At 41.0% G+C, this 19,382-nt stretch overlaps 1 protein-coding gene across 2 annotated transcripts in view; it reads left to right on the top strand.

Annotated features, from left to right (window-relative positions):
- The window catches only part of col4a2 (collagen, type IV, alpha 2), a 55,566-nt gene that overhangs the window by 7,891 nt on the left and 28,293 nt on the right, over positions 1 to 19,382 (top strand). For both annotated transcript variants that reach the window (XM_089002965.1, XM_089002963.1), the window contains exon 4: positions 7,365 to 7,445. In XM_089002965.1, coding sequence (XP_088859091.1) covers positions 7,365 to 7,445 — 81 coding nt within the window. The remainder of the gene's footprint in view (positions 1 to 7,364; positions 7,446 to 19,382) is intronic.

Here is a 19,382-nt window from a genome sequence, read left to right as displayed (position 1 = left end):
CAGAAGAGGGTGACAAAGCTCCGTGTAAGGAATTAATCAGCCTGTGGGAACGGGCTGATTAATTCCTTACACGGAGCTCTGTCGCCATTTTCTGCCTCTTTTTTGGTGCTACACCCCCCCCCCCCCCCCCCCCCCTCCATTGCCTCAAAATGGCACCAAATTGCAAACATGTACGCTTTCCTCTTCAGAACTATTTAAATCATATTCATAACTGGATGAGTAACAAGAAAGCATCTTCTCCGAACCTGAAGTCATTGTTTTGATTCTCCAGCAAGGCAAGACGTCTTGGGGTGACACCACGAACAAGGGGGCGGGACCTTCTGAAACTGGCCACTTCCGGTTTCATTTTTTTGCAGATTTTGGACACTAAGTCATTTTTATTGGTGTTTTGCATTAAAGGACAACCGACACCATTTTTTTGTTTCCTAACTGACATCAGAAAAACGTTTTATAGCATCTAAAATACCCCAAAACACGCAGGCTGATATTTTTACTATTTAGTATTCCGCCACCCGATTTTGTTGAACCTCAAAAGGCTTCATCGGTGTTTCCAATCACTTCTCACATCCTGATTCACATTGTAAACGCTTCCAGATCGTCCAATTTTGGATGTCACTTATCATCTGAATGTGGGATCGAGCAACCTAACCTTCCCCCAAACATCTGACAGGTCAACGTGAGCGCCACGGTCCACAAATGATTTAAATTGGATCTAATCCCGTCTCCATTGAGCTCATGCTAACTGCAGGAAGTGTTGATTAGGAGAGTGGTCCACCGGGAAATGAAACGGAGTACCGCGTATGACCCGAAGCCAGCGCAAGGGAAGGCAAAGTCCAGCTGCATCAAGTAAAAGTGCAGAAATGAGAGCTGTGTTTACACTGGAGCTCTGCCAGAAGAGCACAGCGGGAGTTAGCGGGGATCTGCGTTGTGTCTTCAACTGAAGAACACGCTGCCTTCCCAAGTTATGAACCCACGCTTTGCAATGTGAACCGATCGTTTTAGTTTCTGGGCTTCCTTTTCACCACCCCCAAACTTTGTTTAATTTGAATGCCGATAAATCACAGACGAATATGAGGACAAGAGGACGCGTTTTCACGCAGTTTTACTTGGTTTCAGTAATGGTTCCTAGAAAGCCATGAGTATGAAAACATTGCTGTAAAAAAAATGTATATACAGTGAGACCTCAACTTACGAACTTAATTGGTTCCCAGACAGAGTGTGTAAGGCGAAAAGTGTCTCAAAAAAAGAATTCCCATAGGAAACCATTAAAATGGGAATAATCCGTTCCCGGGTTTCCATAAAATATACTTTTCAACTAAATAAGCCTTAAAACTACACACAACATACCTTATTCTATGTATAATAAATGTGCTAGTGTATTGTAATGAAAGAAATACAATGAATTGTATCATAAAGTCACTTTATTTACATTTGTGATGGTCATTTATGGCTTGATGGAATGGCGTTGGAGGTCGAAGGTCAAAGGGAATTGCTGTTTGTAAAGAGAGGCGCATTACATGAGGACTGTAATTAAAGAAATAAACTGTGCTGTAAAAAAAAGTTTTATTTACCTTTTTGATGGTCGTTGATGGCTTAGGAGAGTCACCTTCCATAAGGACTGTTGGTAACTTAACCTCTGGTGCTGTTCGGTCGTGTGCTTCCGCCGAAGATCACTCCGCCAGCCGTGGTGGTTGTGTATTATGAAAAATAGTGCTTATTATAAGGTTTAATTTTCATAAATTTGACGTTTGTATGACAAAAAGTTTGTAAGTTGAGGTGTTTGTAAGTTGAGGTCTCACTGTATAAGTCTTGTTTTCGAGTTTATGACGATGCCTGACGTGACGTCACGTCTGGAACGCCCCTGACTGAGAAAGCGACACACAATGCATTTTGGGTACTTTGTTTGGTCTGAAAAGATCCGTGTTGATGGTGAAATTAGAAGGAAAAAAAAACATAAATAACGCCAAATTCCCAGCAGACAAATCAGCCCATTTCCAACGGAGCTTGGGCGCCATCTTGTGCATTTTGTGGGCGCTACATTGGAGTCCAGATGCCTCAAAAAGACACGGAAGGACTTCTTTAATCGATTGCAAACATTTATGCTTTCCTCTTCAGAACCATTTGAATCAAATTCATAACTGGATGAGTAACAAGGAAGCATCTTCTCTGAATCTGAAGCCATTGTTTTGATTCTCGAGCAAGGCAAGATGAACAAGGGGGTGGGACCTTCTGAAACTGACACTTTCTGAGGTCATTTTGAAGTAGTTTTGGGACACTTTAAGTCATTTTTATTGGTGTTTTGCATTTGACTCAAAATATCAGCCTGTGTGTTTTGGGTATTTTGATGCTATAAAACCTTTTTCTGATGTCAGTTAAGAAACAGAAAAATGGTGTCGGTTATCCTTTAAGAGTTGGCCAGTGTCCACGTCGGCAATAATTCCACATTCCTACTTCATCTTGAAGAAAAGTATTTCCGTTGTTCAATCAGTGAGTCAGCATGTTTATCAGCTTGCACAAAGGGAGTCTTCCACACCCACACTGACGTATCAAGACATCGTATTTCCTTCACAGATGTGACATGTCTAGCAGTGAGAGAACAGTTGTTTCACATCCATCTGATCTGCTCTTTAAACCGCATCATTAGTGTTAAACGTGTCAGCTTTACGTTATCCCCAAAACTCGCTCACAGACAAATCTTTTATAAATGAAGGTGATGCCAAAGGGTTTTGTGTTTGTTTTAACAATGTCCGAAGTGAACACAAGGCTGCAAATCCACATTCTTCACATCCAGATGGCAAGAATCTTTTGCTAGTAGCGGAACAGTATGTTGCTATCATGAGCATGCGTTTCAATGTGCTTGATTTTGTGTGTCGATGGGGTTCTTGAGCAAAGAGATTAAACTCCCGCCAGAAAACTGCTCAAGAAGGAGCAAAACCATGCGGCAGCCCCTCTTTATTTTTTGATACTGCATTTTGTAAATTAACTAAATGCTTACATTTGAAGTAATTAGCCGCTTTGACATGTTTTGGACATGTCGAAACCTTTCGATAAAGAAAGGCGTTCAAATGAGTAACAGAGACTTGTATACATTTAATAATTCAAGTTTTTAGACACTGTGATATCATGAGAGGCTAGCTCTCATCGGGACAGGACAAGAAGTGCAATGGACGACAGGTTTGGATACAAACAAAAGGTTTTAATCAAGGGTACCAGGGGGAATTCACAACGCAACAAAGGTTTGAATAGTGTCTCTTCCAATACTTATCAAAATAAAGTCTCTTCTGATACTTAAATCCAAATACAGTCTCTTCTGAGGTAAAACTGAAGACAGAGTTCTTTTCCAAGAGTCTCTAGGCCTCACCCCTCTTGACGTCCTCCTCATGTAGCCTAGCCACCTTAGCTAGGTTCAAATCCAGTGTCCAGTCGTGTGGTCCCAACTGGCAATGAGTTCCACGCAGCAATCAACTTCTTCACAGAGCACAGCAATCGAGCTTGTCTTTCCCCAACCTCCACACTCAGAGGCTCTCTGCCTTAAGAGCCTTGCTTGCCAATCAAGCCCTGATCAGCTGCAGGTGTGTGGTTTTAATTGCTGCCTTCCACCAGATGGGGCCAAGACTCTCTCTGGGTGGAGCCATCTTAGGGGGATGTATTTGCCCTCCAGGACACAGCCTCTCGTGACATCACAACACGTTAAGTCATTTTTATTGGTGTTTTGCCTTTGACTAAAAATATCATCCTGCGTGTTTTGGGTATTTTCGATGCTATAAAACGTTTTTCTGCTGTCAGTTAGGAAACAAAAAAGTGGTGTCGGTTGTCCTTTAAGTGTGAGCGCATCACATCATGGTTCTGATGAGGCATTCACCATGGGAGACGAGCAGCGTTTCCAGCTGTTGTCCCGATACGCCTCGCTCGTTCGTGCGAGGCGATCACAAACATCGTGAAGACGCATAAATTGAAGGAAAGCGAGGCGAGAGAGGCATAAGTAACCGTGAGAAAAAGATCGCTGTCTCAAGCCATCTGCCGACATTGGGCTTAAACCGTAAAGGATGGGGAGATAATAGAAACAACATTTCTTCGTGACCAATGACATTTATTTCACAGCGAGGCCTTGAAGAGTGCGATACACTCTTCTAGGTTTTCATAAGAGATTTATAAGGCCTTGTACATTTCACAGTGCATTCCAAATAAATTGCCGCAGTGGAATGAATAAGTAGGATATGGATTTATATGCCTGTCAGACAGAAATCTCAAGCTGGTTACAATGAATCCCCCTCTCCCCCGTTCATCATACGGGATATATGTTGTCAAAAAGCGTTTTATTGAACCTTAAATTAACTTTTTTTTGAAAACATATCAAAGCGTACATACGGTACATATTTTAACCCCCAGAATCCCTAGCCATCGACTGTCTCACAGCACAACCCGGTTTCTTTGTTTTGATTTTTGTTCTTGGCTATTGATAAAGTTTTAAATCCAGCCGTGTTACGTTGTACCAGCTAGCGAGCGCTAAGTCACTCACACTGTCTGTCACACTGTGCTAGCATGGAGGGTGCTAACTAAATCCACATAAATCACTATGTACACAATAAACAGCTCCGCTACTCAGCTAGCTACCTCCATGCTAGCCCAACAACGCAGAAGAGTTGATCCACTGCCGAGATGGCCTTCATTGACTGATTGCTTAACAGTTTAATACAATGCAAATTAGCCCGTTTGACCATCTTTTACATGCAGGGTGTGAGTCTTGAAGAACGCAGGTCACATAATGTAAGTACTACATCAAACAATGCTATTCAAACAAAACTTGCTATATGAATAAAACAATGAGCTGTGTTCTCTGTACACAAAATCACGCCAGGACGTCTTGCCTTGCTCTAAAATCAAAACAATGGCTTCAGATTCGGAGAAGATCCTTTCTTGTTACTCATCCAGTTATGAATATGACTCAAATACTTCTGAAGAGGAAAGCATAAATGTTTGCAATCGATTAAAGAAGTGCTTCTGTCTCAGACGCCTCGTCTGGACTCCAATGTAGCGTCCCAGAAAATGCACAAGATGGCGCCCAAGCTCTGTTGGAAATGGGCTGATTTGTCTGCTGGGAATTTGTGTCAACTAGTATCAAATAGTAGTCTTGGTGCAACAGACAACGATTCACCATCGCGTTACCTATGTTTTTCCTTCAGATTTCGCCATCAACACGAAGTTTTCAGACCAAACAAAGTACCCAAAATGCATTGTGTGTTACTTTCTCGGTCAGGGGCGTTCCAGATGTGAGGTCAAGTCAGGCATCGTCATCAACTTGAAAACAAGACTTCCTGAATATTCAGCGTGAGTCTTAAAACGTAAAATATAGCTATATGCGGTGGAATCTTTGTAAAATACGCTCAGTAGAAGTCATTTGAAGCCATTTTACAAATTATGCGCCACGTCCTCACTGCGACTAAATGGCTTCCTTTCTTTAGTCTCCATTCCGCGTGATGACCTTGCAGATGTCACACAATGTGGTCTCCAATCGAGATGTATGTGAAACATACGTCTTGGGGTGTCTACCGGCATGGTGTGTGGTGAACATGAAAGCATTGTCACAGCAATATCAAGTAACACTTTCAAAGGAGCTCTCAGACAGTTGAGAAAGAAACGCAGCCTTGTGGATTCCATAAGGGGGACGAAAAGAGTCTTTTTGTTGGGAAGATAAGGGGATCATTAAAGGACGTCTTTGGTAAAAGACGGTCTTTGTGAGGTTGTGAGGAGGTCTCAATGTGGCTCTTTGTCTGCGGGGGGGTGATTGAGGAGTGGGGACTATTCTGATTCCTTGCACCACCGTGGGCACAAATTGTACAGTTGTGATTTTTAACATTTGGCGCCCTTTTCGGCTATGGTATGAATGTGTAGGTGGAAGACGTAGGCCTGAAGAATTTATTTACTCATCTGTGGAAAAGTGACTGTTTAATTTCCTTTATTTCCTGTGTGGAAGGAGCTGTGTTCGATAGGTTTTAGCTGCCCTTTAGCGTTACTATATTCCAGACAAGTTAGATGGCGCTTCTTTACCGCAAACTTCTTGGACCACTCGCATCAATCTAAAGATTCTACGTCAAATTTGAGCTGCTAATCTCAATTTGTACGTATTGTCCTGACAGTTCGATTTAGACCCCCACATTGTTTTGCCCTTTATGAACTAGCAACATGGCCTGACGAGACACAACGAGTTTTGGTCCAAGCTTCTTTCTTTCTTTTATAACGACCGGAGGGGTTTTTTGAAGCCTCTTGACCTTCACTTCTTGATTATCAGGGACCCTCACGCAGGCTATTACAGAGACAGTGGGTGGTTTTGTCAGGCAGAGACTTTTAAAGACCCAAGCGGCTACTTGAGTCGTTCAGACACATGCTAGCCATTCATGTCTGCATGTCTATGACTCATTCAAGCGCTCCGATTGCAGCGTAAACAGCAGCTAAATCCACATAAATCACAATGTCCACAAACAACACCTGCGCTACTAGACAAACTACCAAACATCTGTGTTGCATCAGTCCTGTGTCCACTTTGAAGAACAATTGTTACCAAAATAACTGATCCTGTATTTTTTATGGCACATTCATTCTCAAGCTTGATTGACATTTTTTTATTGATTAAAACGGTTTCAGCTTATTCCTACTTTTTTTGCACTAGGCCCAAATGATTAATTACCTCTAATATCCAGGATTTTGCAGGTGAGTTACTATGTACAGTAAAGTCTCGTTATATCGATATTCAAGGGAGTCCGAAAAAATATCGATATAACCGGGACTATCGATATATCCGACCCTGTTTGCATGTAATTTTCTCCGTGCGTGCATAGAAATAGTATCGATATAACCGGGACTATCGATATATCCGATATCGTTATAACGAGACTTTACTGTATATACAGTCTGTCTCTCTCTCTGTCTCTCTATCGCTGTCTCTCTCTCACTCTCTGTCTCTGTCTCTCTCTGTGTGTGTCTCTCTTTCTCTCTCTCTCTGTCTCTCTCCCTCTCTTTCTCTCTCCTTCTCTGTCTCTCTCCCTCTCTCTCTCTGTCCCTCTCTGTCTGTCTCTGTCTCTCTCTCTGTCTCTCTCTCTGTCTCTCCACCCCCCTCTCTGCCTCTCTGCTATGTTGACACATTATTTACATAGCCGAAGCAGCTTGAGATGAGTATAGAAAAAAATGGAATCAATTGTATGATTGCTCAATTGTTCATGAATCATTACTCTTCCACTACTCTTCAAAGTGTGCCGTGGCGGGCTGAAGCGAACAGAACAATATTGTTGTACAGCGAACAACAAAGTATAAAAGGACCAGATTTCCCTGGTTGCTAATCGTTGCGTGTTGTCTGTTTGTGTCTGCAGGGTGGGAAGAAGCACAACGGTCCCTGCGGAGGAAGAGACTGCAGCGGAGGCTGTAAATGTTTTCCCGAGAAGGGTGCCAGGGTAAGTTCCTTACCGTTCTGAATAGCTGCATAAATAAACCTCTTGGTCATCACACTGGACGACCAAATAAGGTCCTAGACGACGCACCGCGGGGTCTGAAAGTCCCTTCAAAAGTAATGGCTGTGGCCAAAGGCGCAACGTTCAAACGGACTCGCGTGTTCATGCTTTGGGTGGGGACTCAGCTTTTATCCCATCAACAAAGTGGCATCATACTATGTATCTAAGGCTGTTTATATCACCGGCTCGAGACAAACTTGTCTCTGCTTATGAAGCTAAGAGCAACATTACATCAAATCACAACATTGAGAATCACACGGACGTTTGACCATGCACAAAAAAAGGTACGCTGAGTCCCGTGACTTGGAAATGTCGCTCCTTCTCGTAGCTAGAGCTTTTGGAATTCACACCATTCATCACTGTAAAAACGGAAGGTCTGATGCGATGTAGTGTATGCGAGAGAAACTCGGGCCAGAAAAAAAAAAACACAGACAAGTGTGAGGAACCTGATGCATGGATTTAAGGCCATAGAGACAGACATAGACTAAACACGCTGGGATAATCATCTCACAATGAATGACGACAGACCCCCGCCCTCCCACCATCTCACTTGAAACACGTGCAGTCCATATCAGTACATAACATTGGGATCTTCTGGGCTCTCTAACAATCTATCTACTTTCCACACCTATTTGCCATATGCAAGAAGATTTCCATCTGATCTGCAAATGGAGAAAAATATGCTTTGTCAAGCACTCCCGGACAAACCAACAATGGTATTATCGAAACTCAACGACACATGCTCATTCTGTCTTATTTTTTATTTTAGCTATAATAAATAACTACAAAAAGAGTCACTATGACTCAGAACGTCATAACATATTCCCGTGAGAGAGGAATGTTTGAATGGTACGTCCCATATCCCAATGTGTGCTGCGGTATATTCAAGCACACGCCCAGAAGTTGTTGTGTGACTATTTGGCCTGCTAACGCCATCCTAGCAACGGCAATATTTAGCCGGCTAATGCCGAGTTAGGAACAAACGAAAGGGAAGTTTTTTTCCACATGTTGGATCTGAGAAACGCTGTAGCTTAGTTCTAGCTAGGTGAGACTAGTAGTAATAAAGATCGATGTCAGAGATGGATAGATAGATAGATAGATAGATAGATAGATAGATAGATAGATAGATAGATAGATAGATAGATAGATAGATAGATAGATAGATAGATAGATAGATAGATAGATAGATAGATAGATAGAGAGAGAGAGAGAGAGAGAGAGAGAGAGAGAGAGGTAGGTAGATAGATAGATAGATAGATAGATAGATAGATAGATAGATAGATAGATAGATAGATAGATAGAGAGAGAGAGAGATAGAGAGAGAGAGGTAGGTAGGTAGATAGATAGATAGATAGATAGATAGATAGATAGATAGATAGATAGATAGATAGATAGATAGATAGATAGATAGATAGATAGATAGATAGATAGATAGATAGAGAGAGAGAGAGAGAGAGAGAGAGAGAGAGAGAGAGAGAGAGAGAGAGAGAGAGAGAGAGAGAGAGAGAGAGAGATAGAGATAGATAGATAGAGATAGATAGATAGATAGATAGATAGATAGATAGATAGATAGATAGATAGATAGATAGATAGATAGATAGATAGATAGATAGATAGATAGATAGATAGATAGATAGATAGATAGGCGGATGGATGGATTGCTAGATAGCTAGCTAAAAAGCTATCTAGAACACCAGCTAGCTTGCTAGCTAGCTAGATAGCTAGAAAGATAGCTAGCTAGAAAGATAGCCAGCTGGATGTATTGATGGATGTTCGATGGATGGATAGATGAATGAATGAAGGAATGAATGAAAAAATGAATAAAAAACAGAACGTTATTGGTCTGCATCTGGCGGGGGTAAGGGATCCTCAAGTCAGTTACTTTATACTAAAAAGGCTCATCTTTCTTTATGTTGACAGCTGATCCAGTTGAAGGACGATATAAATGCACACCATTTAATAATTTGATCACGTTTGATTTTTTTTTTTATTGCGTCGCAGACCGAGTTTCTCATCAAAATAACATAGAATCATCTATTAATGTTGATTAGGGAGTTGGTGGTGACTAATGCAGATGTAGCTCGTGGGTAATATTTTTTTTATGTAATACTGAGCTCTACATGCCATCAAAAGTGATGCGGAATGATCAAGACTCATTCAAAGTAGGACTTGAACTTGATCAGGGGGCAACTATAAAAAACTGCCAGAATGATTTAGCTACTGTACAATGGCGAAACTGACTATTTACAAGAACAACTGCACAGTAGCCGTTGACCTTCTACGCTTCCTCAGAAGGAGAAAGAAAGAGCCTATAAAATGGTGAATCGAGGCACAGAGAGGATGTGCCGCATTCCACATTGAAGCAATGCAAAGGGATTGCGACAAAGGGTCAATAGATTGCCTTTATCTTCCTTCACCTTAAACTCGCTGGCCCCACTATCTGCGTCAAAAGCATTTCCATCATGCCATAAAAACGTGATAACGACGTGCCATAGGTGTGAGGAAAGGTTTACATTACGCCACTGGATGGGATTTCTCCATCATTGTTAGCCAGGAGCATGCACGCTAACAGGAACGAGGCAGTCGATGACAGGTGATAGATAAACTTTTGTGCGAAAAACTCATTTATACAATGAGTATTTATACAGTACAATGGATTGAAATGGACAGAAAACCAGAGATGGAAATAAAAGACTGCCTTAGCGGCTATAAATATGCTAGCATCATAAATATTTGGCCACCCACTCATTTGGCTTGGATCATATTGAGAGGAATGCAGAAAAACATCTCTCTCGTACTCCTCCATATTATTTTTTTGTTGTTGCTGTACGTTATCAGCCGTGTCGCCACGACCTAAAATTGAAGGTCCAGTCTTATGATTGGAACGCACTTTTTGACATCATGGCCAAATGAAAAAAGTTTGTTGATTGTATGCATGAATACATGATTTGATTTGAATTAAAAATATTTATTATTATTAGAAAATTAGATTTTAGTCAAATAACGTCTTTTTTAACTTGCAATTTAGAAATATCATGTTCCAATGAATGTGTTTTTGTTTATTTCAATCAGTTTTGTATACTTCTGGAAAGTTTGTTTATTGTATGCATGAATACATTATTTGCTATCTAGCTGCCTGGCTAGCTATCAAATAGCTATATAGCTTTCCGGCTAGCTATCTAATAGCTATATAGCTATCAATCTAGCTATCCAATAGCTGTATAGCTATCTAACTGGCTGTCTATTGGCTAGCTAGCTAGCTTTCTTTCTATTTGAGTGACTATTTGAGTTACTTCCGGGTTGAGTGAACGCTGGCGCGTGTGGCTGCCGCTGCTCACCCGCAGAAAATGTTATCCTGTGACTGTAAAGTGACCTTGAGAGTTTTGAAAGGAGTTTAGAAATGAAATTATTATTATTATTAAATGTAATCAGACAAGTTTTCAGGCCGAAAAAACACTTTGCAACAGTGAGCTGAACCAAACGCCATCTTTTGTGTTGCCATTTTTTTGGGGAAAATCTTCATTTCTCAGGCCTCCATAAAAAAAGGCCGTAAGACTTTTAGATTGCTGTCGTACTCTGAGAACAGTGGCCCCTGTTTGCACGTGTCTTCCTTGATGAGGTTTTGGGCATCATTGGATGTTATACAGATGCCTGGGGGAAATCTGTCTGGCCCATCCTGGGAAATTCTGGCACAGCTGATGCTGAAGCAGGAAATGACGCATATCTCAGGAAGTGGAGCACAATGACAGACCATTGATCTTTTTTTTCTGTATGGATGGTATCTGATTTTATGGGAAAAAGATCAGTGTGTGTGTGTGTGTGTGTGTGTTGGTATGTTTTTTATCCTTGCCAGTGTCTATAAATGGCAGGGATTTCCTTGTTCCATGAAAACAGGCTTGCGCCGACATTGAAATACCATTGCCTCTGAATATCGTGACTTCCCTGAAAAAAAATAGCCCAACATGGAATGTTAAAGGACAACCGACACCATTTTTTTTGTTCCCTAACTGACATCAGAAAAATCTAAAATAGCCAAAACTTGCAGGCTGATAGTTTTAGTCAAATGCAAAACACCAATAAAAATGAGTTCAAGTGTCCCAAAACTACAGTAAAGTCTCGTTATATCGATATTCAAGGGAGTCCGAAAAATATCGATATAACCGGGACTATCGATATATCCAACCCCGTTTGCATGTAATTTTCTCCGTGTGTGCATAGAAATAGTATCGATATAACCGGGACTATCGATATATCCGATATCGATATAACGAGACTTTACTGTACTTCAAAATGACCTCGGAGATGCAGAGTTTCCAAAGATCCCGCCCCCTTGTTCGTGACATCACGCTAGGACGTCTTGCCTTGCTCTAGAATCAAAACAATGGCTTCAGATTCGGAGAAGATGCTTTCTTGTTACTCATCCAGTTATGAATATGATTCAAATAGTTCTGAAGAGGAAAGCATAAATGTTTGCAATCGATGAAAGAAGTCCTCCTGTATCAATTCGAGCCATCAAGACTCCAATGTAGCGTCCCAGAAAATGCAAAAGATGGCGCCCAAGCTCCGTTGGAAATGGGCTGATTTGTCTGCTGGGAATTGGTGTCAACTAGTATCAAATAGTAGTCTTGGTGCAATACACAACGATTCACCATCGCATTATTTATGTTTTCCTTCTAATTTCGCCATCAACATGATGTTTTCAGACCAAACAAAGTACCCAAAATGCATTGTGTGTCGCTTTCTCAGTGAGGGGCGTTCCTTCAGTGACGTAGGGTGAGGACTCGTCACCAACTCAAAAACAAGACGTCCTGAATATTCAGTGCGAGTCTTAAAAGGTAAAATATAGCTATATGCGGTGGAGTCTTTGTAAAATACGCTCAGTAGAAGTCATTTGAAGTGATTTTACAAATTATGGACACAACTTGTCCGGAGGCGTCGATTGTCCTTTAAGGTTTTATCAAAGGTCAGAGACCTTTCAATTGTGTTTTCACCAAAAAGGATGCAAGTGGGTTCTTCCCAAGGGCGAGCAAACACTTGGATCGGACCATACTTTATAGCTCTCGGGTGCGTAAGATCATGTCGGAACAATTCAAAACTTCCAAACGCGTGACGCCCACATGCTCACTCAAGAGCATTTCTCATTCAAACTTAAGCAAACAGGATGCGCTGTTTTGTCGTGAGGAGAGTAACCCTTGAACTTAAACTCTGAATCACCTCCTGGATTACTACAGACGGTCGCCTCAGACGTCCATACACAATTTTTTGAACCATAGCACAACAAACAGATTCAAATACAGCGATACTTGGCTTACAAACTTAATTGGTTCCCAGACAGAGTGTGTAAGGCGAAAAGTATGTATCCCAAAAATTAATTTCCCATAGGAAACCATTAAAATGAGAATAATCAGTCCTCACGTCTCTGTAAAACATAACATGTTCTACTTTCTAATTTTCTAAGCCTTACAACTACACAAAATAGATCTTATTTTATGTATAATAAATGTGCGATGGTATTATAATTAAAGAAATAAACTGTACTGTATAATAAAGTCGTTTTATTTACCTTTGTGATGGTCGTTGAAGGCTTGGTTTCATCAGGATTAAACACTTGAGGAATGTAGGCTTCTTCTTTCAATATCTTGAGGAATGATCCCTTGGAGGTGCTTTCTCTGCCATAATTTTACCTAGTTCCTCATCAATTGTGTTCTGTTTATCTGGGTTGATAGCTTTTTGCATCAAGTGTACAGATGGCTTGTGCGGGTTTTTTGTGGAGCCTGATTGATGGGATATTTTAACCTTGCAGTCTAAACTCTGCCTTTGAACCATCAAAGTTGAAACGAGTCCAAATTTCACTGTTTTCTATCCATTTTCTCACTCTCTCTGTCGTCTGGCTGTCTCTTTAATGTTTAAACCACCTCCCCTCACTGCTGCGTCCTTGACCAATCACGTGGCTTTAACCGAAGACTGGGGGCGGGGAATAGAGGACAAAAACAGTCAGCTGCCATTTTGTTGTTATGAGAACGGGCTCGTTCACGAACGACAAATCACTCATTGTGGCGCTCCATGTGTATCCCGAAAAAAAGTTTGTATGCCAAGGTAAAATGTTCATAAATTTAACGTTTGTAAACTGAAAACTTCGCAAACCAAGGGGTTCGTAAACCGAGGTATCACTGTACACCCAAATTTCCACCAACATTAGGAAAAATATGTCCCTATTAAAGGCACACAAAAATCTGGATTTCACACATTCGTTTTCTTTATGGTCTTCATCACACGAGGCCTCTTAGCTTTCAAGATTCAACCTGAGCTGAGGATCTGAAGAAGAATCATGTCTAAAATCTGTCATTTTCCTGTTGTGATTTACCATCAGGGTATCAGTTTGTGACCTTACAGTTGTAGCAACGAAAGCTGTTTTTGCCCTTGTCTCTGTCCTGGCTTCTGAGTTCAATTTGGAACCAGTAACACAAATAAAAGTGGAATGGAATGTACATCAATAAGTGAGCCACGGTTGAAAACTTCTGTTTTTGCCTTATAAACAGTCCAAAAACAGTGCCTATCATCCTAAAAATGCGGGCGTGAGTCATTCTACATTAGCCACACAGCTGGGTGCCTGAAAATGGAATGGATTTTATTTTCTTTTTTTTTTTTGCCCAGATAAGGATTCAAATTTCTTTGTATGATGATCTTAGGCCGTTTATCTTATGAGTCATCGGCAGTCTGGACTAAATGTCTCCAAATTCTTGTATGTTTTGCCCGCCAATGTGGGCTCATCTTTGTTTTTGGCCTCCTTCTTGGTTTCAATGTAAATGAATAGCATGAAAGGGTTATTCTCATATATCTGACTCATGTCATTTCAATTGGGGATCGTGATGGTCATTGATTCATTCCCTCACAAATATGATCAATTGCGGGGAATTGGTTGTTGAGTGGTGTCTTGAAGTTACTGACTGGAGACATTAGAAATTAATGTTACCTCTCCTACATGCTTTAAAAATACATTTTTTCGAGTTATTAAAACACGTTATCTTATTAAAACATTTTTTTAGGATTATTTAGAACCCGCTTTCACTACTCTGCTAACATAAATTATGAATGTAATGTATCATTATTATCATTATTTTTTTTTTTATTGTGCTGGGGGTTCCCAATGAATTGTTTAGTGAGATGATGTGATTTATTAGCTAGCTAACTGGCTAGCTCGCTATCTAGCTGGGTATCTATCTAGCTAGCTATCTAGCGAGCAATCTATTAGCTATCTATTAGATTGATAGCTAGCATTCTATCTATTTGAGTTACTTCCGGGTTGAGTGAACGCTGGCGTATGTGACTGCCGCTGCTCACCCACAGAAAAACTGATCCGGCGAATGTAAAGTGACCTTTAGAGTTTTGAAAGGCGCTTAGAAATGAAATGGATTATTATTATAAATGTTAAAGCCAACTTTTTCCCCAATTTCTTTTGAACCACAAAATGCGTATGTGGAACTGTCGCGGCTTGGAATTGAAGCGGATTTACGCGGGACAGGAGATGTGAGCCAATCTCTTTTCGTCGATGGATGCTACAGCTTTGTGTTTGCTTTCAAGATTTAGCTTGTAACAGACGTGCACATGTCGCCATGACGTCCCTGATCCACTGGTGAAAAGGAAGCTTTGATCCTATGCTCTTTCATTTGGAACTGCTTCATGCAACAAAGATGGTGCAAAAAGTGCTTAAGATTGAATGACTGTCTGTGTCTTTTGTCATATTAGTTGTTATTTTTGTTGTTGTTGTTTTGACTCCAAGATGGCACCGCAAGAGTGGCTGCCTTTACAGCAGCTCCTGTATTTTGTTTTTCTACTTCTTCCTTTCCTTAACATTTTCTTTCATAACTTTGCTGCTGTGAAATGTAAATTGCTCCACTGCGAGACTAATAAAGGCTAATCCAATTGATTCTAATCCAAAAGAGAACCTTCACTCTTCAATAAAATGTATTATTATTATTATTATTATTTGTAAACCACAAAGTGCTATTACACTAGAATCATCTAATTCTCCCTAACAAAAGTCTGCTAGCTTAATGCTAGTTTATAGCGCAAAACGCCCTTTATGCACTTTTGTTTGGATGCAATTTCGTTGGGTAGCACTTTTATTTGTTCAATACTTTTCCAGTTAATGTTTATTCCATTTTGATAAAATAATTCTTCAAATCCCCCCACCTGTTGTTTAAATGTGACCACGCCATTTCACTCTAAATCCTGGTACGTCATCATATCACACAAGAAGACCTTGTTAACCATCTAAATCCATCATGGAGCTAATCCAAGTCCAGCAACAAACTTGCCTTCTGTGCACAACATTTAATGACGGCAACAGGTTTGCACTTCCACCATTTTTGTTCGCTGCCAAACAGTTGGTGGTTCTCCTTGCCAGGCCTTGTTATGAGTGATTTAGGGGAATAAATGAGGGCGTGAGAGCGATTTAGTTCAGGGATGTGGTGCTGATGTGTGAAGGACTTTGGTTCTGGATCTTCTGGAACTGTTACAGGGATACCTCGGTTTACGAATAAATGTTTGCAATCGATTAAAGAAGTCCTTCCGTATCAATTTGAGCCGTCAGAACTCTAATGTAGCGTCCCAGAAAATGCACAAGATGGCGGCCCAAGCTTTGTTGGAAATGGGGTTATTTGTCTGCTGGGAATTTGCGTCAACTAGTATCAAATAGTAGTCATGGTGCAACACACAACGATTCATCATCGCGTTATTTATGTTTTCCTTCTAATTTCACCATCAACAAGTTTTCAGACCAAACAAAGTACCCAAAATGCATTGTGTGTCGCTTTCTCGGTCAGGGGCGTTCCTTCAGTAACGTCACGTCCGGACTCGTCACCAACTTAAAAACAAGACTTCTTGAATATTCAGCGCGAGTCTTAAAACGTAAAATATAGCTATATGCGGTGGAATCTTTGTAAAATACGCTCAGTAGAAGTGATTTGAAGTGTTTTACAAATTATGGACGCAACTTGTCCGAAGGCGTCGGTTGTCCTTTAAAAATATGTGCAGTCACTGGTCATCAGGAAAAAAAAAAAATCAAACAAGAGGTGTGTTTTCAATTCCGAACTAAACTTGAACGACACATCTTGGTGGCGGATAACAAATCAGCTATTGAATACCTCCACCGCATTTGACCCTGACCTTATGTCAAGCAGGCTCACTCAGGGCAAACATTGTAAACATTGAGAAAAATGACATTCGAGAGGGAAAGGGACATATTTACGAGAGCTAATTGTTTCCTGTGCGCCCGTCCCCTCCATGCGGCTTTCACAAGACCACCTGATGGGGAACATATGGCATTGCATGCTTAGTTTTTCATAGTGCGTAACATATCCTGACTCCTGTTTGTAAATCAGATGCCATAGTACATTCCACTGGATGCCCCATATGGATGCTATATTCAAAAAATGTTACTCCCATGAAACTTAAAGGACAACAGACGCCTCCGGACAAGCTGTGTCCATAATTTGAAAAATCACTTCAAATGACTTCTACTGAGCGTGTTTTACAAAGATTCCACCATATATAGCTATATTTCACGTTTTAAGACTCATGCTGAATATTCAAGAAGTCTTGTTTTTGAGTTGGTGACGAGTCCGGACGTGACGTTACTGAAGGAACGCCCCTGACCGAGAAAGCGACAGACAATGCATTTTGGGTACTTTGTTTGGTCTGAAAACTTCGTGTTGATCCGTGTTGATAGCGGTGGAATCTTTGTAAAATACGCTCAGTAGAAGTCATTATATGGAGCATTATATCCTTATATGGAGCTTGTACACCCTCTTCTGGCGGCTTTTGGGTGCATCACAACGTTTTCAGACCAAACACTACAGCAAAATACATTGACGTGATGGAAGGACTGCTACAATGTGTCCTTTTTTCAGTCAGGGGGGTTCCTTTAGTGACGTCACATACAGACTTGACACCAACTCAAAAACAAGACTTCCTGAATATTCAGCGTGAGTCTTAAAACGTAAAATATAGCTATATGCGGTGGAATCTTTGTAAAATACGCTCAGTAGAAGTCATTATATGGAGCATTATATCCTTATATGGAGCTTGTACACCCTCTTCTGGCGGCTTTTGGGTGCATCACAACGTTTTCAGACCAAACACTACAGCAAAATACGTTGACGTGATGGAAGGACTGCTACAATGTGTCTTTTTTTCAGTCAGGGGGGTTCCTTTAGTGACGTCACGTACAGACTCGACACCAACTCAAAAACAAGACTTCCTGAATTTTCAGCGTGAGTCTTAAAACGTAAAATATAGCTATATGCGGTGGAATCTTTTTAAAATGCGCTCAGTAGAAGTCATTTGAAGCCATTTTACAAATTATGGACGCAACTTGTCTGGAGACGTCAGTTGTCCTTTAACGGACCGTTTTTCAGAATGTTGTTCACAACAAAAACAATATTTCAAGCCCTTTTTGGCCTTGGCCCAAGTAAATATTCCCCAATCTTTCAATTCAAGAGGTACGTAGGAACACCGTAAAAAATAATTAGTGCACCCCAAAGAATCAGTCACTATGTTATAATATAACTGTGGGAGCGAAAAGGCCACACAGCCATGATGGATTACGTTACACATAAACACAATCAGACATCGTGCAGACACACTATATCGACGCGTTTCGGGCAACACCTCATTCGGAACGCCGCGCCATTCTATATATTTTTCCCAGGCGCGGACGTCGCAGCTGCGTCCTGTTTCCACACACGTGCTTCGGTCTCATTCCTCAGACCTGAGGCAAGAGCGCAGGTGTCCGGGCGTGGAGTAGCTTGGGAGGATAGCGAGAAGTCCGAGAAGTTCTTGGATCTGCCCCTCGAGTCGGTAATTTGGATGCATGCGGGTACTTGGCGCAAATGAGGATTCACATGCAAACAGGGCTCAACGGAGCCAATTTTTGTCAGCGGGGATTGGTGAGAAACTAGACAAGTATGCAAGTGACTCTCAAATGCGTCCTTCCTTGCATCGCCAATGTATATTTGAAGTCTGTGCCCATCCAAAGGGGTCACTGACATTTGCATCAGCCATTGGGGGGGGGGGGGCGTATACATCTTCAAACATCATCTGCAGATGTTTCGATGAGAAGGTTTCTTCAGCCGTCATCTGTACTTCTTTGACAGTGTTTCACTTCTTATCCAAGAGGCTTCGTCAGCGACCATTTTTTTTGCTGGTAGTTTCAGCCCTATATATATATATATATATATATATATATATATATATATATATATATATATATATATATATATATATATATATATATATATATATATCCCTATTGTCCAGACGTGGCCAGACTCTGCTGTGATTGGTCCCTGCTCTCAGGTTGGGGGGGAGCAGAGAACTACTCCCTGTAGCTTCACTGATTACTTCTATTGTCCTGACTGATTACTTCTATTGTACTGCCTGAATATTGGGTTTACGACTGGCCTGATTGCCCCATTTGCTCTGGCATCACCTCATCAGCATAACTAAGCCTATGTTGTCTAAGAAGTCGGTTGTAGGAACGATCCAAATTGAGCCTCACCCTACCACGGTTTATACACCGAAAAACATGGTACATTTAACCCAACATTGTAAAAAAAAAAAATACAAATACCCAGTTTAACAAATTTACATTCAAAATAAAAATGAAAAAAAAAAGCGTGCTTCCGGACAGTTGTTTATGGGTTCATTTTTATTTCCCTCGGAGGTCAGAGGTCGGAACGCAAGGCCGTCTATTTCCCATCCTGTTCTTATTAAGGCCTGTCCCAAAACGTACACCCCAGGAGACAGAGTTCCCGGGCCCAGATTAAATTTACGGCGTCGAATGGAGCGACTAATGGATTTAAGAATCGCAAAAATGCA

The sequence above is a fragment of the Hippocampus bargibanti genome, linkage group LG08, assembly GCF_051943395.1.
Source record: "Hippocampus bargibanti isolate YZ-2025 linkage group LG08, ASM5194339v1, whole genome shotgun sequence".
NCBI lineage: Eukaryota > Metazoa > Chordata > Actinopteri > Syngnathiformes > Syngnathidae > Hippocampus > Hippocampus bargibanti.
This window is presented reverse-complemented; position numbering and strand designations above follow the sequence as displayed.